At 43.6% G+C, this 27,315-nt stretch overlaps 1 protein-coding gene across 2 annotated transcripts in view; it reads left to right on the forward strand.

The window, feature by feature from the left end:
* Positions 1-1,960: 1,960 nt before the first annotated feature.
* Positions 1,961-27,315, forward strand: part of fgf11a (fibroblast growth factor 11a) — a 142,788-nt gene continuing 117,433 nt past the window's right edge. The window contains exons 1-2 of one of the 2 annotated variants that reach the window (XM_036005460.1): positions 15,704-15,915; positions 16,320-17,454. In XM_036005460.1, coding sequence (XP_035861353.1) covers positions 17,262-17,454 — 193 coding nt within the window. In that variant the 5' untranslated portion in view covers positions 15,704-15,915; positions 16,320-17,261. Of the gene's footprint in view, positions 2,118-15,703; positions 15,916-16,319; positions 17,455-27,315 lie in introns of those variants that run through there. The other variant, XM_036005461.1, reaches the window with a different exon arrangement.

A 27,315-nucleotide genomic window follows, 5' to 3' on the forward strand; every position in this document is an offset into this window, starting at 1 on the left:
ACCCTGTTGTGTGGAGTTCACTCTGCACTGTGGAGTAATGTGGCGTTATTGTGCTAGTGGCACTGTGTGGCTGACAAGCTTTGTTCTGGGTAAGAATACAGCTCAGCTCCACAAACCCTGCTGCATCTGGTTCTACCTGGCTGGTCGGTAGAGTTTTGGATAGCAGGCCGTTTCACTTTCTCTGTGTAGCTGCATGTTGGATAGTTGCCTGGTGTTTGGACCACTGACTTACTGGCTTGAATGGGTGTATGATTAGCTGCTGTATAGGCAGAGTTAATCATACAGAGGTTGAGTTCTTTACAGCAGGGATCTTCAATGCAGAGTCAATGCAGAGTGGCCTCCAAATTATTGTCAATTTTTGAAAGTTTTTTTTCAAAAATTACAGTCTTAACATGAATCCAACATATTATTAGCAAATATAAATCCACACTGATGATAGGCTTAGTGACCTATAGGTAAGGTAGTCACTAAGGTAGCCATCCACAGATACAGTTCATCCCCAAAGGATGCACATGTATGTTTAACATTAAAACATGATTTATAAAAGCATGGCAACAATTATTAGGCTATTTTAATAGCTTAGGATTCTATGCAAAGAAGGTATGTATAAAGGCTTTATGCCACCCTACACGTTATTGTAGGCCCAGTTTAATATGCAACTTAATTTTAGACAATATGTAGTGTGAGGTCTCTGCTCCGTCTCTCTTTTAGTTATTGGGTCCTTTGCTTAAAAAACGTTTAAGACCCCTGCTCTACAGGATGTCACTTTTCAAATAAGGAGGATATGAAGGTGTTTTCAGCGGCGTAACTGAAGTTCAATTAAAGAGAATAATTACTCTTCTCAGTTTACTTCATAGCCTACCTGTGCAAAAACAAAAATGTTTGTTAACCCTTATCTCTTGGCTTTTGGCTCTATTGCTGTGGGGGATCGCCCTTTTGCTCAACTATAATGTATAGCTGGTGAACACTGTGCTAATAGTAGGGCTGGGCAATATATCAATATTATATCGATATCGTGATATGAGACTGGATATCGTCTTAGATTTTGGATATCGTAATATCGTGATATGACACAAGTGTTATCTGTCCCTGGTTTTAATGGCTAGATTACAGTAAAGTGATGTCATTTTTTGAACTTACCAGACTAGTTTTAGCTTTTCTATTATTTGTCTTCACCCACTTAGATATACACATTAGACCTAATGATGATTATTTATCAAAAATCTCATTGTGTAAATATTTTATTGTAAGCACCAATTGTCAACCCTACAATATCGCCGCAATATCGATATTGAGGTATTTGGTCAACAATATCGTGATATTAGATTTTTTCCATATCGCCCAGTGATAGATATCTATGCTCAGTGCTTATGCCACCTGTAAATGTCCTCTCTTTATAAAAATGAATAAAAATGAAATTATTTCTTTTGAATCAAACGTGTATGAAAGTGAATCTCACAAAATTAATTCATATTAAAATAAGTATAATAATTATAGTAATTTAATGCGAAATCGACCCCAGTTTGACCTCGTCTTTTGATTGGTTGCTCAAAGCTCATGCGTGCTGTCGTCACTTAGAGACACGCCCACTTCCCCGCTGGCTGTGTTAGCTACGTAACGTTTGGAGGCTAGCTAAACTAGCTACACGTTAGCCAAGAGTACAAATAATCTGCAGTTTTTTTTCCGCTGTGTGGTAAATTATGTAACGGTTTTGTTGTTCTGTTAAAAACAGCGACAGAGGAAGTTGACTGATGCAGACCAATGTCACAACATTATGGAGTAACTTTAGTGACGATAATCTGTCTGCTGAACTTCACCATCCCGCCGGTGTTGTGTCGAAGTCTGTAAAAACAGAATGAGATGACCAATAACGCCATGTTGTGTATTTTAGGCGATATCAGGATGCTTTCCCGGAATATTAAAGCTTTGTGTGTCTCTTTGACATTGTCTGTCACATCAATTGCAGGCGAGCCGAGTTTTTCGTGCTTTACGTCGGCTAAAGACAAGACACACCTGAGGAACAGGAGCGGTGGCGAGAAGCAGCTACCTGGCCTCCATGACGACTAGCTAGCTAAAGATGTGGACATTGAGGCTGTAACGGTGTTCTTCTGTGACCGGTGAGTACGCATTTCTTTAATTTGGCTACGCTGTCAGTTAAGGACCTTTAGTATTATTGTTTGGACTTTATATGTATTGTGTCATGGTTAGTGTGTGTGCCAGCTCATGTCGTGTTTTCTATACTGTATGTTGACCATTGGTGATGAGAATAAGCCTCCGGTTAGTGCGGTTTGAACCGGCGGTCTTGCAGTTACAGTTGAGCCGAGTGTGTATTCTTGTCAGTGGTGCCTTTCCGTTAATATGAATGGTTGTCTAGTAAAGGTGGCTGTCATGTGCTGTTCACATTTATTTTTTAAATATAATGAAAACAAGACTTTTATAGCACAAGGAAGTGATGATGGTGGTATTCCTGTGAGTCTAACCTGTCATTTTGTGTTTCATAACACATTTGGAAATGTGGAGTGGCTTCTGACTGTATAAAAAGTGGTTTCTGTAACTGCGCATGTCGGCATAGTTCATGGTGCAGTCGGTGTTTTAGTGCTGTCTGTACAGTCACAGTGGGGTTTAATATACTGTACAAAAGCACGCTGGTTTGATCAAATGGACGTCAGACGAAAACAACATACCCTTATTTTATCATCAGGATTTATTGTTATATTTAGTAATAGGTTTTTCAGGACAACATGTTTAGCACTTGCTATTACCAATTAAGCTCTCCCTTAGCTCCCCCACCCACAGTTAGCTGCTAGTAGTCTGCTGCCACTACTGGCTGCAACTAGTGACTCATTATTATTCTCCATTGCAGGGTTGGAAATTAGCACCAGCCCCCAGCCAAATACTGGTAAAATATGCAAGTGGCTTCACTCACCAGCCAAAAAAACAATGGTAATTAATTTGGTGGTTGGTCAATTTTGGAATCCACCACCCACTGTGGCATGGGGACAAAAAAACCAACCCTGCTCCATTGTCTTCATTATTTGTCTTTTTATTCAAACATGTCCATCCTAGTTTCCAAGATGTATCTCATAGTCCAAAGTGACATCTTCAAATTAATCAATTTTTGTTCATGAAATTGTACGAGGTACAATTTTAAAATGTTGTATGGCTTCTGACTTTATAAAAAAGTGGTTTCTGTAACTGTGCATGTCTGCACAAACTAATGTCTTGTTTTGTCTCACCAACAGTCCAATATCTAAAGATATTCAGTTTGCGATGATCATCTCATTGAACACATAATTGGACAAAGAATGTTTTGGCATTGTGTAACCTCAACCTAAGGACCAGAACCGTAACTTTTTTGAGTAGCTAGAAAAATCCTCTTCAATGGCATGCTTTATCCAAAACATAGCATTGCGAAGTTGTCAAGCTTCAAGTCAACATTTAATGAGAGCTCTCAAGTGCGTAACATCGGAGTTCTTCGCGTTCAGAAGGGTGTGTTTTGTCTCTCCCATCATATATTGTAACATATATTGTAAAATGATTACAACTGTAATGTAGCTGATAAATGTATGTGATGTTTTTCGATTTTTTTCAAATTTTTACTACTGCAATCCCAGGAGCAACTGACTCCCAAATGTTTTTATTTGCAAAGTATTAAAAATAATAAATCCCTCAAAAATGATCGCACAACCTCCAGGCTGAGGATCAGTTTTTTTTTTTTTTTTTTTTTTGCAATATGATGTCTGGTAAATTCATGAGAAATTGTCAACATAATCAACTCTGTGAAATCGTACTAAAAAAAATGCTAACCCCACATTAGCAGCCTGGTCCAGTCTCGCTTGCTGTCACCAGTTTTATTTGCAATGTCTAGGGAGCCCAAAGCTGCGCATACCGCATTATGTGTTCATTAGAGTTCCCCCCTACAGAAAATCCCTCCATATCAATCCCAATTTGGGGCCCATTTGTCTCGGACTGGTGCCGGTTAACAGGCACTGACTGACACAGAGGGATGGCGCATTATTGCATTATTTGAGGGAGCACATGAGGCATAGTTTAGGAGCGTCTAATCCATAGCTGTATCGAGGGATTTAGAGGTGAGCAGGGGGTAACACACAGATAGAGCAACACCTGCACGCACGCACGCACGCACTGACTGACACAAACTCAGTTCAACACAGTTCATAAAACACGCAACTGACAAACATGCACTTTTCAACCTCTTGTATCGGCTTTGACATGGCTCTATTTGTGGTTTTATAGATGCACGGTGTGTGGTTTTCTATCTTTATTGGGTATATTTATCTGTGACACCAGTTCTTGGCAGGACGTAGGCTGACATCTAAAGCCATAATGTTTTAGCGCCCTTGGCTCCCTCCATGCAGTTGCCGATGTCGGGATGACAAATCCTGAGCTATACTGTATGTCACATAGCTCTGCCTACACTGTACAATTGTTCTCTATACAGCGTATACAGATTGCTTGAATGTATGTTACACACCCCTTGATTTTTGTGCATTTCCATCATGCGCCAACCCCAAATCCCTTTCTTTGCTTTCTTCGCCAACATCATCAGTCTTTCTTTATGAATTAGCCTCGGGCTTCTTGCTCCCTGTGTGTCTATATCCCTGTTGTGACTCAGTCGACTCCTCCTGTCTCTGTACTCATATCCTCAGATCTGTGCAGATTGGCTGTCCCATACTAATCTATATCATTCGAGGCTGCAACCTCCCACACTTCCTTCTGTCCTCATCTCTTCTTCTATCCTTCTATCCACACTCATCCACCCCTCCTCCAGCCGACTTTGCTCCACAGTAAGAACAGATATGAAATGGGAATGATAACCAAGCATTGATGTATGAATGGTGAACTGGTGACATCAGGTTATTAATTATTTGAAGTACTGTTCCCTAGGGCTGCATGATATGACCTAAAATCAAAATCCCGATTAATTGCACATTTTACCTCGATAACGATAATTTAATTTTTTTTGTGATTCGACGACGGACACTGCGTTTTCTTAATTTTAGGGCTGTCAATCGATTAAAAAATGTAATCGAATTAAGTACATACTCTGTGATTAATTTATCTAAATTAATCGCCTACATAATTAACGGTGCCTGAACCGATACTTTTTAATAAAGTTAAAAAAAAAAGAAAAAAAAGAAAGGTACTAAACAACAGTTGGCGACATTAAAGAACTTGTTTATTACTAAGGCCATATGGTCAAAATTAAATGATTTAATAATAATGTAATCACTATAACAATAACTTATTTCACTAGTAAATTGCTGTTGAACGACAAAAACAACCACCAGATGGGAAAAGGACATTTAATAATAACTTCGAATGCACCACGAGGCTGTAAATTACCAGTTTCATTGTCTGTGTTTTTCCGACGTCGGCAGCTACAGATTGTTACCAAGCCCCGAAGAAGAGTGCCGAGTCTAAAAGCCACCATGGGCTTAGCGGATAGGGGTGGTACTGCACCCCATGGCCCAGAAAGACTTCAGAGACTTTGCATGGCGAAAGAAACGTCTATATTTCAGCGGATAATTTGTTTCTGGGTATATCAACTTACCAGCCCGAACACTGAAAGGGTCCTTGTTTAAAACGTTACGTTTTTAACATTTTTAACATTCACTAGAAGCAAATCCAGAATTATTAAATTTGGCATGATGAACGCGCATAGTGGACGCGAGCAGAGCCGCGGGACTGTGCCCGCCTGCTCACATAACTGTTCTCCTGAGCTCATGTAGCTAGCTGTAATAATGGATATAGCTAATGGTTGTAATTCACCATGTGTTCTATGAATACGTCCATGGTATTATCTTATGAAGTTATGATACATCCGAGGGATGTATGTAGCTATGCTCTAAAGCCTGTCAGCTACGTGGATGTAACGTCATTAGCGTTTCCCAAACTGGCGGGCTATCGGCTAGCTAGCTAGTTGCTAACATCAGGGGTAGCTAGCATGGCTGTATTAAGATCTATGCATAGCTAGTTATATGCCTATATAACATTACTACAGACATAGTGATTACATCGCCTTGGTTCTCTCTTATGATACATCCAAGGGCTGTATGCTGTAAAGCTTGTAACGTGGATGAGAGCTGAAGCCATGAACGATCGGGAACAACGAAAACACAGTGTTTAACGTTAGTGAATATTTTAGACAATGAAAACGGCGAGTTCATGAGTTCGCCACTTGTATGAGACACGAGAGAGAAGCTCATGAACGCGCATGTTGCTACGACAACGCAAACAAATTGTTGCTAGTGCGCATGCCTATCGTGAGCCAACCAGCGTTATGGGCCAACAGTGCGGAAGAGCCGAGCTCCTGTTTGCTTTATGCGCTTTTGAGCACTCTCATTGGAACGTACGGGGGATTCCCGCCGAACACTGTATCCAGTTCTCTTAATACATCCATGATTGTTACACCCCGGTGTTGAATCCTCTACAGTAAAACACAGTCAAACTTTACACCGTTTAGCGTTAGCTGTCAGCATTTTAACCGTTTTTAATCCAGCTACTAGCTAGCGGTAGGCTAACGTTAGCTGCTGTTGAGTATAGTGTTAACTAGCAAGCGGTAGGCTAACGTTAGCTGCTGTTGAGTATAGTGTTAACTAGCTAGCGGTAGGCTAACGTTAGCTGCTGTTGAGTATAGTGTTAACTAGCTAGCGGTAGGCTAACGTTAGCTGCTGTTGAGTATAGTGTTAACTAGCATCACGTGCAGTGGTATTTGTGTTGCCTGTATCGTCTGTTTCAGAGCATCAGAGAGAAATGCAGACATATCAGTGGCTCCAGATTTCGGTACTCAACCCTATTCAGGAAGAAGATTTTTACAAGTAAATGTTCCAATCAATGATCCAGGCAGCACATTCTTGCCTCCCTCCTTCATTTTACAGTCCAATGGTGGCTAGAACGGCTCCAGGTCAAACGTCAATATGGAATGGATTAATCTGCGTTATTTTTTTTAACGCGTTCTTTTTTCTCTGATTAATTAATCGAAATGAACGTTATTTTGACAGCCCTACTTAATTTATCTGTGTAAAGTTTTAAAAAACGTCTTTTGCATGATAAAAATGTAAATAGGCTATACAATCTATTTCTTAACTGCTAATTAACTTGTTAGTCCTAACTTTGAACCAGCGAGTTGCGTTTTAAGCTCCTCTTTTTTTCTGCTTCTGGAGAGCTACGTGACACAGGAAACTATGTTCATGAGGACCGGCGAGTTAAATCGGCCGTCCGGGAGTATACCAGGCAGACACACAGCTGACAACCTGCAGGTGGAGGCGCTGGAGACCGACTCGGATATACACGCTGCGGGCCGCTGTGGACCTGTGTCAGTCCCGCAAGCAGTTTCAGGAAAGTGGCTGCATGTGTCCGACAATGCACAGAACATCAACACCCCTACAAGCCTACAGCTGTCCGCGGACACGGAGTGAGGAAAGTGTATCAGAGCCTCCCAGACCGGTGAACTCATGTGTTTAAAACAGCCACCATGCGGCAGTAATACAATACATTTATGTCGTTGGAAGAGTCATTGGAAATCGGTCCATTCTGTCTTATGTGTCGCATAAAGAGAAGTCTTGTCAAATGTTTGAATAAATGCTCTTCTCACAAGTCTTAACTGATTGCCGTCAATCAGTTGGGAGCAGCCGACTGTTTCTCCCTGTTGGTGCATTCAAGGATGCTCCAGTCACTTGAGATTTACTGGCAAAAATCCAACTTTTATGCAAGAAACTCTCAAATTCACATTAACCTTCACAAGATATTATTGTTTGCAAGTTTGTCCTCCTTTGCTGGATTTTCAGATGACATATTCCTATACAAAATAGAAATAACTGGTATCACTGCAGTATCCTTACCAAATGTCATAGTACCTAGTTTTATTTGCATTAAAATGGAGCAATTTTGTACCCCTTCCTTTTCTTTTCTTGTGGCATTTTGCAGCCCTCGCTGCACCACTGAAATCTAAATATCAGTGAGTTGCCCAGTACCCACAGCGAAACACTCACACTATGATCAGTCATGCAAACTCAAAGTGGGAGTTTTTTAACTAAATATTTCCCATCTGTTTCAGAGAAAACAAAAACAATCAATTCATGCCTTTTTTTTTTTTTAAACTTCTCAATATTTAAATAGATACAACCGATGAGTGCAAATGCCACTATTTTGCCATTAAAGGTCCCATGGCATGAAAATTTCACTTTGAGGTTTTTTAACATTAATATGAGTTCCCCCAGCCTGCCTATGGTCCCCCAGTGGCTAGAAATGGCGATAGGTGTAAACCGAGCCCTGGGTATCCTGCTCTGCCTTTGAGAAAATGAAAGCTCAGATGGGCCGATCTGAAAGCTTGCTCCTTATGAGGTCATAAGGGGAAAGGTGACCTCCCCTTTCTCTGCTTTGCCCGCCCAGAGAATTTGGCCCACCCATAAGAGAGAGACATCATGGCTTTCAAACAGGCAAAGCAAAGAGTATAGAAGTAACAAGAAGTGAAACTCAATAGAATGTTGTGTTGCGTTCAATCCAAGATGGTGGAGCTGCACTCTTTAGAACTTAACACACCCATGACTGAGCTGCAGCTTGCAATGGAACATTCTAAAGAGTGCAGCTCCACCATCTTGGACTGAACGCAACACAACGTTCCATTGAGTTTCACCTCTTGTTACTTCTATACTCTTTGAGCAAAGTGGCAGTTGGTCAAGGCCGCACCCCCACCCTCCACCTTGCCCCCCCCCCTCTCTCCTCCTCAATAGCATTTAAAGCTACAGACACAGAAATGGCACATCCTAAGGAAAGCTCATTGTGGGACTGGCTCTAGTGGCTGTAATTCTGCACCAAGGCTGAATTTCGGGAAAGAGACTTCAGATACAGTATTAGGGGACCACTAAGGCCTATATAAAAGAGACTTCAGATACAGTATTAGGGGACCACTAAGGTCTATATAAAAGAGACTTCAGATACAGTATTAGGGGACCACTAAGGTCTATATAAAAGAGACTTCAGATAGAGTATTAGGGGACCACTAAGGCCTATATAAAAGAGACTTCAGATACAGTATTAGGGGACCACTAAGGTCTATATAAAAGAGACTTCAGATACAATATTAGGGGACCACTAAGGCCTATATAAAAGAGACTTCAGATACAGTATTAGGGGACCACTAAGGTCTATATAAAAGAGACTTCAGATACAGTATTAGGGGACCACTAAGGTCTATATAAAAGAGACGTCTGATACAGTATTAGGGGACCACTAAGGCCTATATAAAAGAATCCAAAAAGCAGCATGTCATAGGACCTTTAAAGACAGTTTAGTATAACTGATATGCTTGCAGGTTAATGTGTGAGTCACTTTTAGTATTGAAATGTCTGTTACTTCAGAACAGAAGGGAGGAACCCTTCTCTAAGAGGGGCAGTGTTGCTATCATTAACGTCAACTGATAACGGAATGGAGGACGGAGGCGAAGAGAAGGGAAAAAAACAAACAAAAAAACAGCCTTAATCAGGGTCATTGGAGCCAGAAATAACAAATGAGCCAACACACCTTTACATAATGAGCCCGAGATTAGACTGAGAGACGAAAACAGGACCAGTCACCTCTACAGTGTCAGAGAGAGAAATGAAGAGGGTTACATGAGGAGCGACGATGGGAGGGGGAAATACGATGAGATGAGTAATATAAAGAGGAGGAGAGGGATTAGGATGGGTTACATGTGGAGAGGAGGAAGATGGAAGACACAAAAAGAAAGATGACTGACGCATATTCTTTTCTGTTTTTTTTTTGGGATGCATGACATATCGTTTGTTTCTTTTAAACATTTTTATTATTTTATATGTGACAAACATTTAATAGTTACAATCGCATCAACCCCCACCCCCCTCAACCCCCTTATTGCAGCATGAAAAAAAAAAAAAAATGAAAACTATTACCGGCACTAAACCTATTGACAAGGAATAGTTAAAAAGCTGACAAATAATTACAAACTTATAAATAATAAGTGAAATGAAATAATGTAGTAGAGTAGACACATTGAAAAATAATAAATAAACAAAACAATTAAATATATGAAATCTAGCAACTGTCACAGGCGTAGTATCATAGTTTACAGCACACTTTCATATAAGAATTACATATTTATTTATTTTCCCTTATCACCCTTCCATTGCCCCCTCAAGGTCACCATTTTTAAACCTACGTTGTGTAATTTTTTGAGTAGATCTTTTAGCAAAAAACCCTTTCATTTGTTCTTTCACAAATATGTGCTCATTCATGTGTAATTACTTCCACCAACTAATCAAAGTATTCTCGTAAGCGTAGAATCTGCCATTCAGAATACATACGAGCGAGTTGCTCGAATGACGGCCGCCATGTTGCGCCTCCATCTTTAAAATAAGTTAGCCAAAGAAGGACATACCTCCGCCTTTCACGCTTTTACACTCAGTGGCACCGTGACGAATGCCAGGGGGAGGTTACTCGCCAGGGAAGCAAAAAAGGGAATTAAAACGACAACGTGACAGGCAAAGCAACAAGACCAAAGTTAATATTGGAGTGGCTAGAACAGCTGCGTGTAAACGATGGAGATGCTAAGAGCTAATTTCGGGTTCGGCCACCGTAGCAGTTAAAACGCGATCGGAATGGGAGGGGCTAGAAAGTAATATTCAGTTGGTTGTCATATACAATTTCACCGCTAGATGCGATAAATTCTTACACCATGTAGCTTTAACAAATATATCGGCAATGTTAGTGATTTTTCTTATACATCGGCATCGATTCGATGAGGAAAAGTGGTCCGATGTGAACAACCGATGATTATTTCTGTCTAGCTGCTGTCGTGTGTTTCAGTTTTTCTTTTCTTTTTTGGTTACGTTTGTGACGCCGCACAGGATTTACATGCTGAAGATGAACATACTGTGGATGTTTTTCACGGTGAAAAACAATAAGACTCACAAATTGTACTATGCAGTACTTGCAAAGTCAAAGTAAAGCTTGGAGGACGGCGTGTAAAATCCTTCAACACCACTGATTTGATCACTCATATGAAGAACCGCCATCCAGAAGTTCACTAGCTGCTATGTGAATTGTTGACTGCTAAACAGCATCTCTTTTTGATAAAATCCATTCGTCATGAACAGGACAGTAACACAGTTTATTCAAAAGAAATATTTGTACCTTTTTAATCCTATCTCATAACTGTCTGACTCTGCAAATGATTAATCTGATTCCGGGATTGGTCCGTTGCTGCCGGAAATTCCGCCAGATGTCACTCTTTTCGGCTGGATGTCCGTTACCTTCCGCTTCCTTTGTGTTGGCGTTCTAAACTCTGGTGGATTTCTGAGGACTATGGTTAACTGCTCCTCAGATCTCTGCAGGGTAAATCCAGACAGCTAGCTAGACTATCTGTCCAATCTGAGTTTTCTGTTGCACGACTAAAACAACTTTTGAACGTACACGTTCCACCAAAACAAGTTCCTTCCAGAGCCTATTTTGCAGCAGCACCGTGGCTCTGTCTGGTGCTTAGCACCGCCCAAGACGATTGTGATTGGTTTAAAGAAATGCCAATAAACCAGAGCATGTTTTTCTCCCATCCCGGAATGCTGTATGGACTAGCCAGACCCTCCTCCGCAGCGCTGTGGAGGAAGGTCTGGCAAAGCGAGACCAAATACAACTGGATAGTGGCAACACAGCTAATAATAATATGCTCAATGGTGGACTTCACCAGAGTTGAACTTGAGGGGGAATCTGTGGGATTCCATTGAGGTGGATTGGTTACACTGTGAAAGTTTGATGTTTTTAAATGCTGTTTTGATTGGGACTGAAATCTCACATGTGGAACAGCAACAAAACTCAGAATAGTCATGCAGAATGTTTCTTTGGTAAATGCTGCATGTATTTTTATTTATTTATAGTTTGTGTAGTGTTAAAGGTCTCCTAACTTTACCACTAAAGAACCTTGTGAGTGGAGTTCAGGATGACATGCAGACAGAACTAGGCCAGTCAGTCTGGGTGACAGGATAGAGGGTGGAGGGATGGAGTGGAGGAAGGGGAGGGCGGGTGGAAAACAATGCTGTGGCTAGCTGCCCTGATCACGGTGTCACCCTCAGAGGCATTTGCCGATGGAAACTGAGTCGCTCAGAAAACGGATTGACGTCCAGCCACCCGTGGATGGCATTGGCGCAGGCGCACATGTGTACGGACACACACAGATGCACACATGCAGGCTTGCACACTGTGATGCTGCACCCAAACTGACTCTGTACATATCTTACCTTCTCTTGCCCTAGGGCTGGGTACCGAATTTGATGCGTTTTAGGCACCAAGCAAATTGCCTCCTTAGTATCGAGTATCGAAAAATGCCTCGTCATTCAATACCAAATTTCAATACCTAATGGGCAAATCACAGCGTCAGTGAGCCAATAAGCAGGCAGCGTGCTTCTACCAAGATATAATGTTTGTGATTGGCTGTCTTAACGTTACACGTCGTAGAGACACGCAGGAAAAACTCTGAAAAATAAATAAAAAGATGTGTGCCGTAATGTATTTTCTTTTTGTCAAATTGGATTATATAAAATTGGTATCGGAAACAGTATCGTAAAGGAATTGGTATCTGTACTGGTATTGAAACGTTTTGAACGATAGCCAGCCCTATCTTGCCCTCTCTGTCCCTCTTTGTTTCTTTGTCTCTCTCTCCTTGGCAGCTCTGTTCTCCCTTCTGGCACTCTTTGCACCATGTCTTGGCCCGCCTCTGCCGAGTGATGTCTTCATTGCAATTGACCAGGGTCTGTTTCTCTCTACACCCCCTCTAAACCAAATCTCGCCTCCATAGTCCATACCAGTTTCCATCCTCTACTTGCTTGTTGAAACTGTGTCCTTTGTAAGCTGCCAGGCTTTTTTTTCCCACAGTCTAGTGGACTGTCTGCCTCGGCGCTGGCCCAATGTGTGATTTAAAGAGGCGGTGTTGTCGCTGGAGATTGTGGGGCGACTTCCAGACTAGGTGGCTTGGTTTTGAAAAGAGGGAGAGGGTGAGGGATGCCCTTGGGTGGGGAGTTGGGAAAAGATAGCAGTGGTGCAGTAAGAGGAAAGGACAAGGAGAGTGAGAGAGATAATTACGTTATTTAACAGCTCAGGAAACTGCAATACGTCAGTGATAGGTGTGTGTGTGTGTGTGTGTGTGTGTGTGTGTGGGTGTGGGAAATCCTGCAGGGTTTTCTCGTTTCCTGCCAGGCCAGCAGAAACGGCGAGGGAGAGACCAGTAGCAGGTCTGTCTACAATCACGGAATCCCACTATCATTTCACATTTGCCTTCTCAGGGAAACGCTGACTGCTCCGGGGGCTGAGGCACTGTTGCTCTGCTGTCATCTTAGTTTAATTCAAAACTTGTATCACAAATGGGAGAGACATTATTCTATATTTTTACTATTTGCAGCAGTGTGGTCAGTTTCTTCACCAGTCTAGTGTTACCGATACAATATAACTCCACGCTTTCTGTGTAAGAGAGCCAGATTTATCGGATTGAATTGTTTTTGTGGTGCTGGCACAGGAAGATGACTACACCTCACTTAATCCTGCCAGCAGAGCTCTAATTGGATTGGTTGTTTTTCCAACAAGGAAACAGTCGTCAACGAGCACAACACCAAACATATTGTAATTGCTGGGGAAAAAAAGGGGGAGAATCAGGCAATTAGGTTTTTAGCATACACAAATTAGATTGATTGAGGAGAAATCAATGTTTAGACTACAGTGCTATAATGTGTTGGATCTTTTCAGATACATAGTTCATAATAAATGAGCTACGTGTGCTTTTTATATTTTCTATATTATCTTAAAAATACATCGTCATCAAAATTGGCAGGACATTGATTAGTTCATGTCCTTCTTGTATTGACACTAATGGTGTCATCATGACTTAATTAAACTCATTATTGGGAAAGATTAAAATGTAGACGTCTGCTACTGTCCAATAATTAGTGATGGATGGATGGATGGATGGATGGATGGAAGAAAGCGAGATATAAGATACATGCTTTTGGCTTGATGTGATCCAGTGATGTGTTTTCACCGTGTCACTACATCTTTGGTCAAAAGGCAGATGAAGATGTTGCCATGCTGCCAGTTTATCGCCAGTTATCGCAGCCTGGGCGTTAACAAATTCCTCCTCACGGACCAGTGTTTGAACAGAGACCAACAGAGAAGGTATGGAGAGATGTTAAATGAAGTCATTAAGGGGAAATACCAGCACTCCCCAGCACTCATTGCTGTAATTCTGCATGCAGGGTAAATTCATTCGTATCACTATGAAAAGGATCTTATTTTTATAGTAGTTTTGGTCGTCTTTTATATCCGTAAAAAAAGAGTTAGCCTTGCTACATGCAACATGCTCACAGTGACGATGCTAACATGCTGATGTTAAGCCTGTATTTAGTTTAGCATGTTAGCATGCAAACATTTGTTAATTAGCACAAAACACAAAGTACAGCTATGGGTGATGGGAATGTGTGGTGCTGGAGGGAAAGTCAAGGGGAGCACCAAGGCAGGAATCCCTATCTGGGGACCACGAATGTCTGTACAAAATGACATGGCAATCCATAAAAGAGTTATTGAGATATTTCAGTCTGGACCAAAGTGGTGGACCGACCTATGAACAGACTGACTAGCATGGCTTAAAATAATGGACTCACCAGGGAAATGCATCATGCATTGCGTCATAGACCGACGTGGTTCAACTTTGACCTACCCTGTTTGCTGCAGTCTTGCAATTGGGAAGATTTTGGTTAACTCTTGTAGTTTTACCTCCGAAAAAAAGTGGTTCAGATAATCTGCCCAAACTGTTGGCGTGTTCACAACCTGTCTGATCTGACTACTAGCTCCTTGCTCTATTGTGCTTGACTGTGTTCTGTATTTGATGGTGTGTTTGTGTGACTGACTGACTGACTGCGTTTTTTTTTTTTTAAAAGACGTGCGGAGGACGTGACGGCAGTGACGCACGTTTCCGACTGACCGACTCCGACAGTGTCACGGCATCTATACGTCCTTGTCGTAGCAGAAAGCACAGCTCTGCCTACCTCGCTTAGTTTGTCTCTTTAAGCCAACATCACATCAGAGAAGGCTGGGGTGGGGAGGAAGAGTAGGCGGGTGGAGTTGGGTTGGGGAAGCACCCCAGCTCTGACCCAGCCTGGCCTGGTCCGGTCCGGTACCAGAGGAGGGATGAAGAGAATAGGAGGGGCGACTTTGAATCGCTGATATCGAAGGAGGGATCAGAGTGACAGAGGGGGAGGAGAAAAGGGAGGGAGAAAGAAGAGCAAAGGGGAGGGTTTAGGGAAAGAGAGAAAGAGAGAGAAAAAGAGTGCGCAAGGGAGTTTGTGTGTGTGTGTGAGAGAAAAAGAGAGAGGGAGGGAGGGAGGGAGGGAGGGAGAGACAGAGAGAGCATGTGAAGCATGCTGCCAGCACTCGCTCGGTAATGCACTGTGAACAAGCAAGAGAGGGAGTTACACACACACACACACACACACACACACACACACACACACACACACACACACACTGACATACGTACATGCTGCCTTTGTCACACACCCTCACACCCGTATACTTTCACACTGTGTCGCTCCTTCACACACACACACACACACACACACTCACACACACACACACACACACACACACACACACACACACACACACACTCACTCACACGTGTGCGCACACACACACACTTTCCCTGTCTCTCTCACACACACAGATACACACACACACACACACACACACACACACACACACACGGACACACACACACACACACACACACACACACACATACATGGACACACACTGTCCAGCTGGACTCAACAGAACCAGACCGGCTACTGTCACCCACCGGTGGAGACTCGCATGAGCAGCGGCAATACAGCATCTACCGTAAGGCATGGCTACCTGGCAGCCCCCCCCCGCCCCCCACCTAATTCCCCTTCACCTCATCTCCTCTCCCTCCTTCCCTCTCTCCCTCGGTCTCGCTCCATTCATTCACCCCCTCGTTCTCCCAGCTGTGAGGCGGCGTGCGTGGCTGAAGGACACAGCGCTGCGCTCTTCTGTGGTGTAGCGCGCTGCCGACAGAGTTGGAGAGCCCGATCCGACAGGGGGGATAGATAGACTCACTGCACTCCCTCCCTTTCTCCCTCTCCCCTCGTTCTTTCTGTGTCCCTGTCTGTCTCTCTATCCCCGCGCTCTCTCGTTCATGAATGTCACCTCTATCTCTGGGAGACGCTGGATTTCTCAAGCCCCCTGTCTTTTTTTTCTTTTCTTTCTCCCCCTTCTTCTTTCAGGGTGCGGGTGAACGCAAAGGGTGATGCCAGGAGAGCTTGAAAGACAGTGAGGAAACTGCACTCCGTCCATCCGCACCCCCCTTCATCCTCGTCCCAACGTGCAGAGCTGACACCTCAGGTCGGACAGGTCTCTACTTCTTGTTCTTCTCCTACTTCTCCTGCTCTGACGTTGTTTCGGATGGAGGCATTTTAAAGGTGATGGACCGAAAGAAAAGGAGCAGTGTCACTCCTGTTATTTTGGAGAGTTGACATTCGGGCATTTTTTTCGTCCCACTGAATAGGTTCAGGCGTCTGATCCGCAGGATTGAGCAGGTTAAGAGGACTAAACGTGATTTTTCTTTTTTTTTCTTTCTTTTTTTAAATTTTTTTCTCTTCTTGGGTCTGGTTTCATCATGCAGCGAATGGTTCCGTGGATGAATCCTTTCAGACAGGGTTGAGTCGAACTTCATTGGAGCTCCAGGAGGAGGGTGCGGGCACGCTCGGATTGGGACGGAGGCACCAGGGCACATTGCTGGGCTAGCACTGCACTGTTTTTTAGGTGGATAACAACATAACTTGTCCCAACAGAGGAACAGTGACGTATTAAGGCTTCACCTGAACCTCACTCGCAACCAGAAAACGGGACAACTAGAAGGACATTTAAAGGCAAACGCCCATCGCTCAGAACCTCAACAAGAGCCAGTTTTCAGTTTTGGGGTGGGCCTTTGAGGGATCCACCTTCATTTCCGCCACCTCCTCCTCGTTTGCTGCCTTTCTCCCCGCTGCTTTGGTCCATCCTCAGAAGCCCCCTCCACCCCCTCCTCAGCTCTGCACCCCTCCCTCAGCGGTGCTCCGTCGCCCTGGGTGAGCGGGCAGGGGGGTGGCCCACGGTACCCCCCGACACCTGGGCGCCACCAAGCCGCCAGTGGCTGGTGAGGTGGCGGCAGGGTCAGCGCTGGGAAGATGGCCGCTCTCGCCAGCTCCCTCATTCGCCAGCGCAGGGAGGTCAAGGACCCCCAGGCAAACCGGCAGATCGCCAGCAAGCGCAAGCCCTGCCCAAAGAGCAACAAGTCGCTCTGCCAGAAGCAAATCCTCATATTAATATCGAAGGTTCGACTATGTGGCAGTCGAGGGAGAAAAATGGAAAAAAGACCAGGTGAGTTCCCCCGCAGGGCTTCCTCTCAAACTCTCCTGTTTTTTTTTTCCTTCCTCTGTCCTACACCCTGTTCATCTTCTCTTCCTCTTTGCATTTCCTGCCTGTACTGGATAACTGGATTTTGATGGTTGACTTGCCAGACTACAGAATAATCCTCAACTGTAAAGCCTCAATACAGAACATCCCCAGCCTGTAATTTGTAGTGCAGGACTTAATCTGAATCTGGGAAAACATCCCAGCCCATCTTCCTGCTAGCCGTGCACAACATGTCCTGTATTTATGGTTGTACAGGAGACGGGACAGGGTCAAATCCAGCTTAATGCCCACCGATTTGTACCCCTGACCAGAGGCATAACCTAGCCTGGTGTTGTGACTGTTGTGACGACTCTGTCGAGGCGCATGTCAACACATCCACACGCTGGTAATCTGCAGGCACACAGCGAACTTGGCTCATACATACGGTGATTTACTGTGATATAAAAATGTCAAGAGGCGCCTCATTTGCAATTCTGGGGGCCATTACTCTCCCTGTGCTTCCCTCAAGGCAAGTGAAACACAGAATGGCCTAATTTGTCTTGTGTGTATGTATGTTAAATGTAATTGCAAAATGATTCATTTGAAGCTAAAGGAGACACTGTATATGTGCGATGAGTGTGTCTATTTGACATTACAAGCCAAAAATTAAGTAAGGAATACTTCTTAGTGTCGATACCATTTCTTAAAGAGGTCAAAATGCCGAGGCCTTACAATAATATGGGGTTTGAGAGGTTCTGTGGTTGTGGTGAAACCTTTTGAATATGCATTTCTAAATTTAGTTAAGGAGAGGCGGGACTGAACAGTAAAAACGCACACACACACCAGTGGAGCTGGCCATTTGTCCACAAACTTTTGTAGGTCAGCCCAATTTGGTGCCAATTTTGAAATTATATTAGTAGTATTAGTTTATTAAAAGCTTTATAGAGTAAAGCTTTTTTTGGAAGTTCTATAGTCTTCCCCTCACTTTTAGTAGTCTTCTTAGCTTTTTTGATTGGTAACTACAACAGTTTGTTCCCCTGTCTTTCCAGTTTTTTAAGGTAAACACTATTTTACATACAACTTGGATCACTCTATACATATGTGTGCATCTACATGTGAGCTTGTCCTCACCTGTGTGTGTGTGTGTGTGTGTGTGTGTGTGTGTGTGTGTGTGTGTGTGTGTGTGTGTGTTCTTGTTTAACTATATTCGTGGGGTCCAAAAACCGGGAATACTTGTGGGGTCTGGACAGCTTTGTGGGGCCAAAATGCTGAACCCCACAACTTTAAAGGGCTGTTTGAGGGTTAAGACTTGGTTTTAGGATTAGGGTTAGAATTAGGTTATGGTTAGGGTGAGGGTAAGGGTTAAGGTTAGGCATTTAGTTGTGATGGTTAAGGTTAGGGTAAGGGGCTAGGGAATGCATTATGTCAATGACGGGTCCCCACAAAGATAGTGCCACACACTGTGTGTGTGTGTGTCAATTTCCTCACATCTACCTCCCTGCACTTCCATGCACAGAATGTGTGTGCGCTGTTCCGCTTTGTGCGAGCGTGCTTGCGTGCCCTGTGATATTTATTACCTCAGTGTGCCAAGTTCATCATGGTAATTACGTGGGGTACCTCTAACGTGGGAAGCAGCATCTGCCATCGAGGCGGCTGCTCTCTATATTGTAACTACGGTAGTAAAGTATGTTGGACAGGTCGTGGCAGTGCCAGCTCTTAGGGAGAAAGGCCACGCGTGCGCCATGCCCATTGTTTGAAGCCATTTCCACCCCGATGGCTTCGGTGCTGCTCCCACTCGGATGGATTTATTATGGTAATTGTTGGGACGAGGCATGGGGGCTGTGGTTAGAGACGCATTACCAGTTTTCATCATTTCAAGGTGTGATTTACAGGGGATAAGGACCCTGTGTGGCAGTGTGTGTCTTCATCATTCTCTACGTGTGTGTGTGTGTGTGTGTGTGTGTGTGTGTGTGTGTGTGTGTGGGCAGCATAGGGAGGACACTACTGACCTCTGGCCGTGTGTGTGTGTGTGTGTGGCTGGTGTATGAGAGTGTGTCATCATGTGCGAGTTCCCTACCTCCTTTGCTGAGCTTCAGCCCGAGGCCACAGTTGACCCCTGGTCAGCAATAAACGCCTAGAATATTCCTGAGCCGTAGCTGCCTCCTCTTCCTCCTCCTGGCAGCACTTGAGAGCAGCCTGCTTACAGCTTGCATTCACTTTGCCTCCAACTGGCTTCTATTGTTTCCACTGGCATCATTTTGGCTGCTATTGGCTTATTCTGCCTCCTGTGGCTTACAGTCTCTTGCATTGTCTTGTATTTTGGTTGATTCCCATTTTTTTTCCTAATGGCTTCCATTGTCACATTGGTTTCCTTTGACTCTGGTAACCTTCTCTTGGCTTCTGTTGACTTTTGTCAAGCACAAACATTTTAAGCATTTTAAGGAGCAAAGGGCCGCAGGTCGGAATTGAACCTGCGGCCGCTGTGGCAAGTACTGAGCATCTGTACATGGGGCGCACACTCAAACAGGTGTGTGTGTGTGTGTGTGTGTGTGTGTGTGTGTCCCAAAATTTTCATTTCTCATAATCACACGCTTGAAAATAAAAAAACATGGACGTTAACATTCTAGTCACCCCAGGCTTATAAACACAAATTCCAAACAGATTTCACTACAGACAACTGATAACTGTACGACATATTACAGCATCAGTACTTGTACAGGCTTATAATTTAATAATGCAAGGTAAACACCACATTTTTACTGTGATACACAGGGACAGGGTGTCAGTTATTATGGTATTATGGATGCAGCCATTAACCATCATTATTATGTTTGCATCTAGCTTGAATGTCAAATGACGTCCACGTCGACACGTGCAGTCTTACCCAAGTCAGTGATTGTTTTTGCCACCGTTCCCAGGCAGGCGGAGAAACACTCCACAGCACCAACGCAATATGATCCCCCTCAGGTTGCCTGCATCGTGGAAAGTGTCACCAGAAATCCAATGGGGAATTGGCAACTTTCTGGGTCAGCGGTGTAACATCAGACATGTACATGTTGTAAGATCATCGGTCCTGTGGCTTTATTGTTTGTTTTTTCCCATTGTGGTTGTTCACTTACAATATCTGCCATAGGTGAAACTAGCCTACCCATATCAGAGTAGAGTTATTCTACTCTGTGTTCAGTTCTACCTTAAAATTATAATCAGGAGCAGGTAGGGGCAATACATAGCTGGTTACTCTGTATGAGAATGATGTCACGTTTTTTTTGGGTCAAATTTGTACTAGTCCACTTTCTACTTCTACTCCGCTACATTTCAGAGAGAAATATTGTACTTTTTACTAGACTAAATTAAAGGGGAACTATGCCGTTTTTTCATTGGAATGGTTATATGACTTTTTTTCCCGAGTTGAATGGTGGTCGTCTCGCTTCCGGCCTCAGCGTCAGGAAGTATGGCGTGATATCAGGTCTCGCGATGTAACGAATTGCTTCACGGCACTGCACACATACACCCATTCAGGAACCGGCTAACAAGGTAGTGAGGGAGTTTTTCACACTATCGTCATGGCTGAGCCGGCAAAAAAGAAGCAGAAAGCTAGGAAAGCATTGTCGGAGGAACAGAGAAAGAGGAAACGGCAGACTGACCGAGCGAGGAATCGGACGCGAGTAAACTGAGCATCAGAGCTGCCAAATATCTATTTTCCAGTTTTCTAAAATGTGAGGATTTTTCTGCATTGAGTACTTTTACTTTTAATACTTTTAAGTACATTGTCCTGATGGTACTTTCACTTCAGTAACATTTTCAATGCAGGAGTTTTACTTGTAACAGAGTATTTTTACAGTTTGTTATTAGTACTTTTACTGAAGTAAAGGATGGGAATACTTCTTCCACCACTGCTTCTTTGGAGGAACTATCCTAATATGTTTTTAAATATCAGTGGTAGCTTGTAACTTTATTTTTGACTTAATATGTTGGGATTTCACTGGTAAATGTCAGAATGTTCTGGCTTCACCTGCAAGCTCGATTAGAAACGACTTAAAGACTGGGGATCTTTCCATCCACCTGTGCATTTTGTGTGTGTATATGGTTGTGTGTTTGTGTGTCCTCAAACATTTGCTACCTGCTTTTAAGTGACGGATGCGGAGGAGTGACGTGACGTTTGTGTGTCCCGGCCTGACCCACATACCTTCCATCGCCTTACTTCCTCTCTTACAATGTCACCCCCCATCTCTCCCCACTCTGTCACCTCTACACACACGCACACACACACCCTCTAACCCTCACCTTACCCATACTAATGATGCCCCAGCACTACAGCCCACTCAGCTTATAACAAGGTCAGCTTGCCCTGCACAAACACTCACAAGCAAGCTAGCCTTAGTGGACACACATATACACAAGTACTTATATCTATAATTACACACACTTGCACAAATACAAACATAAAACCCACACCTAGGCACAGTCGGACTAACAAATCAACACAAACACGTGATGAGATTTCATGATAATTTGAGCAGTGAGTATGGGAGAGAGATAATTTCGCCCTGGCTTTGCACGTGTGTGCATTTGTGTGCGATAAGCGTGTGTGTGTGTGGGACTGATATGATCTAATGAGGACGTTAAGCCGCCTATTGGATATCAAAGGGAAACCAAAATAGCTTGTGTTCGTCCTCTGACTGCCGGCCGGAGCGGCTGTGGAAGCCCTCCTCTATTCTGTTAACAGGATAGAATAACACTCGGGGTTGTTACCGCAGCACGGGGCAAGTGTTCATCCAGCCACTGCAGGTGTGTGTGTGTGTGTGTGTGTGTGTGTGTGTGTGTGTGTGTGTGTGCAGGAGAAAATATGTGTGCGTTTGTGTCCGAAACAAATAAATGACAGTAGTTGGCACTTGCACCTCAGCGTGTGTGTGGGCTTGTTTAACTATATTCGTGGGGTCCAGTATACTTGTGGGGTCCCGACAGCTTTGTGGGGCCAAAATGCTGGACCCCACAAGTTTAAAGGGCTGTTTGAGGGTTAAGACTTGGTTGTAGGATTAGGGATAGAATTAGTTTATGGTGAGGGTTAAGGTTAGGCATTTAGTTGTGATGGTTAAGGTTAGGGTAAGGGGCTAGGGATGCATTATGTCAATGATGGGTCCCCACAAAGATAGTGCCACAAACCTGTGTGTGTGTGTGTGTTGCTCATTTTTGTGCCGTGATTCATCAGGTCACATGAGCTCCTCTCATTAACACACACTGATTTATCAATAATGTGCGGCAGCGTTTGGAGAGCACACATTGAACTGGGGGCGATTTACTGCCTCAAAGGCTGGACACTGGACAGGCTACACCAGGGAGGACTATATTTTCTCTCTCTCTCTCTCTCTCTCTCTCTCTCTCTCTCTCTCTCTCTCTCTCTCTCAGCTTTCAGCTTTCTCCCTCTTCTTTCCTCTCAATCCATCCTCCTACAGGCTTTCTCCTCCCCCCTTTCTCCCACACAGCCTCGATTCTCTCCCCCCCCCATCCACACCACTCACTTATCTTCTCAAGGGCATCTGGCTTTCTTATAACTGTCTCTCTCCCTCTTCGCTCGCTGTATTTCCCCCACGGTGTCTAATCATGTTGTCTTTGGGCCAGGCAGTTAGTCACTGGATGCTTCAATGGCACAGATAATGTAGGTATTGTGCTGCCGTGTTACGCAACCCATGGTTCTATTGTTGATGGATCAGGAGCGAGTGTGATGCTCGTTGTATTTAGGGAACTCTAATCGTTCAGATTTGGAGTTTGTTGGCTATTGTTCTCCTTCCCTCTTGGTGTACGCAGCTTCATGTTGCTATGGAGTTATCAAGGGTGTAGGTTTGGTTAGGGAGAAAATTATATTATCTAACACATACACATTATGATGAAATTGGTCATTCTATTTTCCTTAATAGTCTGACAAATTGCTGTGTTATTAATATAGTAACACCACTGACAGCTGCAGCTAACGCTGGATGGAAACTGAACTGAATAATCCTGATTTTTAACCCGGAATACTTTTGGAATCGGGCTGAATCTTTGCAAGATTGTCGTTGGATGCTTAGTTTTAGGGGACTGGGGGATGATGCCTGATTAATTGCCTGTACGATCAACGATCTGGTTGTCAAATGATCGGATGGATTTCCAGAATTTTCAAAATTTTGGTCGGCCATCGGCCTTGCAGTTTGAGCAGTTTCGCTCGGTCTGCTTTTCCACACGGCTGCAGCTGACCAAAGATCTGTTATAAGATCTCTCCTGAGCTCGTTTGACTGAAGTGGTATTTTACATGTTGTGGCTACTGTTGTCTTGAGACTTTGCCTAAACAGACATGAAACTCCACAGCAGAACAGACAAACCATACTGTCTACATCTTCCTCGATTATTGAACGATTATTTTACATTTTTTTTCTTATACTGTAAATATGTTCACGGTTATTTTTTCTAATGAAAGAGTGCATAATCCTATCTTTGTGATTCTAAAATAAGGAAACAACACACAGATAGCAATTAATGCTTATTTATTAAATATTTCAAACAACTGAACTGAAATCTACAACAGTAGATTTTACAATGAAATAAAAACGTCTTATAAAAAAGTAATTTAAGTTTTAATGTAAAAAAAAAAAAAGTTTCCTAAAAATGTAGAAAATAAATAATAAATGTCCATCATAAGATTAACGGGAACCTGTGGTTAACTGTCTTTTCGGAGTTAAACTCCACAAGCGTGTCCTGCGGTTCGCCGGCCGTCTCTCTCACACACACACACACACACACACACACACACACACACACACACACACACACACACACACACACACACACACACACACACACACACACACACATAGACGTCCACAGCGCTGCAGGCAGAGGCGGGGTCTGTTCAGAGTATAATAAAGCCCCGTCTGTGTTGAGCAAAACAGTACGTGAAGTATTAGCATCATTTGTTGTTCTTGACCGTTGCCGTGCTTGCGTCGCTCCCTTACCCCTCCTACCAGTCCCTATGGCCACTTGGCCAGAGGGAATGCAAACGGGAAAAAAGATTTTGGGGGAGAGTAGTTCTTAGAACTGCTTAGAAGTGTACTTTTCCTCTAAAAAGTACAAGTACTATCCGATCGGAAAGCACCTATGGTCGCAGACTGGACGGGGCGGAGTCACGTGACTACACACGCGGCGGCCGTAAAATGTTTTAAGGGGAAAGTACATTAACACACAGTGGGCGGCTGCGGAAATATTAATAGGATCAAAAGACCGAAATAACCGACTTGGTAAAATTACGTCGTTTATAGGCTCTGAATTTCGGTTACGATTATTTTTCGATTAATCATCCAGCCCTAATATATATATATATATATATATAATTATTTTTTTTGCTTAGGGCTCATCCTTTTTGTAGATTTGCACAAAGTAATGCTGTCTTTCTCTTCTTTTTTTACATTAAGGACAAAGCAGTAGTAGTACAAGATTAATACAAATGTACAGTGTCAGTACAGTGCACAGCATAAGACTGCATGACTCCATGATGCAGCGTTAAAGAGCGAGCCTGTTGTTTTTGCTCCGCCTACCCTCTGTGATGGACCAACAACTGCAGGGTGATGGAAAATGCATCTGTGCTGCGTTCTGGCTGCGTTCCGGTTTTGTTCCGTCCTCCACCACGCGCCATACCACACCGGGAGCGTCTCAGAAGCGGAGCGTCTTGCTGCCCGACTCGCAGATTATACTGTCTCTACAAGTACTTTACAGAACAATCACATGTTTATTAAGCTAGTATCTACCTTCTACTCCATGCACTCCTGTAATTAAACTCCATGCCTTCTCTTTTTTGGCGTTGTCCTTATAAAAAAGGATCTGTGATGTCTTCTTTTGTTTTTCCACCTCAAAGATGAATGTCTCGTCATCCGTGGTGTTGGAGAGGAGACATATATTGGGGGGTCCGCTTGTAATTTTTCACGGGAATGTCGCCGCAGACACCCAGTGTGTAATACAGGCTTTCATCAGTGGGCTGTAGGCTCAAACACCATTTGGGTTACCTCATTCAGCGATTGATAGGACATTTATTTAAATGACTTATTTTTTTAGAAAAAGGGCTGAAATGGCGCACACTGACTAGCACATTACAGCTCCTCTTAAGATCTCTCAAAGCTTGATGCGACCCCTGGTGAACATTTCAAACATATTCATCCTAAAGACAGTGAAAATCATCAATTAAAGCTTACATCTTTTACTATTGAATGCTAAAAAAAACCCCAGAACTAACGCTTTTAATGCCTCATTCATTCTGTTTCCTCTATCCATTCATATACAAACTGCCCATGAACGTGTATACTGTAGTACCACTCACATACCAATTGCTGAGGAATAATGCAGCAATTTGACATGTTCGAAAAAGTAGATCAAAGGAGTGAAAGCCAACCAGAAATCAGTTCAGAGAGTTAAAAGATGCTCCCTCCTTTTTGAAGGAGGAGGCAGACGTGAACAGCTGTTCAGTAAAACACACTAAATAAACCTGCTACAAGCCAATGGGCATTTAAAATTGCTTCATTACATCGTTGTTTCCGAAAGGATGATCATGAAAGCAATTTTACAATATTCTCACTGTGGAGGTCCACCCGACTACACATAAAGATGTCTCACATGTTATCATTTTACACCCCCCCTCTCCCCCCCAGCTCTGCTCCCCCTCTGACCCTGCACTGCCCCTTTAGTGCCACGTTTTCTGTAGCATCCACTGATAACAAACAGCAGGCAGAGATTTGATCACATATCTCCCATGAGGAGTTTTTTTTTGGAGACAATAATATCTAACATCCCCAATGGAAATCATCTTGTAGTCCCAAGAACTGCCTTAATACTTTGAGTAGGGCCGACTCTTAGATCTTTTGCACATTAGCTACAGACATCCAACCGTCCCCCATCCATCACCGGAAAGACATATCGCCACGTGCTTCAAAGCGTGCAGCGGACGGCCTCCGTTGTTTCGTAACAGGTTCCGCCCTCTGTCTCTGCCAGCGTGCCAGATGTTGTGTATGAAATGGTGCCCGGAATAAATGATTTGGAGATGCTAACATTTGGCCTGTGCGATGATCAATGTGGGCTTTCAGTGCCGCCCCTCCCAACCAATTGATTTATGGAGCGGTACACCATTTGTTTTGATGCGGAGCTTTTTTTTTTGAACGGGCATCAATCATCATTATCAGACAAAATAGAATATTTCCGGTGCCTGTGCCTGATTATTTGTCTGTGTGTGTCTTTCCTGTCCTGTACTTCAGTGTGGGCTAAAAGTTTGCTCCTGTGTGTTCTGAACTGTGTGTGTGTGTGTGTGTGTGTGTGAGAGAGAGTGCTAGTGAGGACATGTTGGGCTTACGAAGGCGGCAGTGTGCCCTGGTAGGAATGAGGCAAGCCGCTCGGGCTCGGTATGGCGCATTCTTGGCATGGCACAGCACTGAGAACACCAAAGTGCAATGAGAGCAGGGCAATGATGCCGAAGGGGTTTAAGTTCAGAATACTTTGCTCTTCAGATGACCGCCAGCTGAGAGGCACACACCCACAGTGAAGCATGTCTGCATGCATGCAAATATGCTGGCATTTAGCTACAGGAGCACTCGACATCTTATTTTTGCATCAGACAATTTCCGCTCCGCTGGGATTCACCGTCTTGAGAGCCCAAGTAACAAATGACCGGCAAGCGTCGAGTCAGCATCTCCCCTCCACCACCCCACCCCCCCCCCCCCTTCCACAACTCCCACCACCAACTCAACCTTGCTTTTCTCAATGTCAACCCCCACACACACACACACACACACACACACACACACACACACACACACACACACAAACACAGCGTAC

Source organism: Sander lucioperca, chromosome 9 (genome assembly GCF_008315115.2).
Source record: "Sander lucioperca isolate FBNREF2018 chromosome 9, SLUC_FBN_1.2, whole genome shotgun sequence".
NCBI lineage: Eukaryota > Metazoa > Chordata > Actinopteri > Perciformes > Percidae > Sander > Sander lucioperca.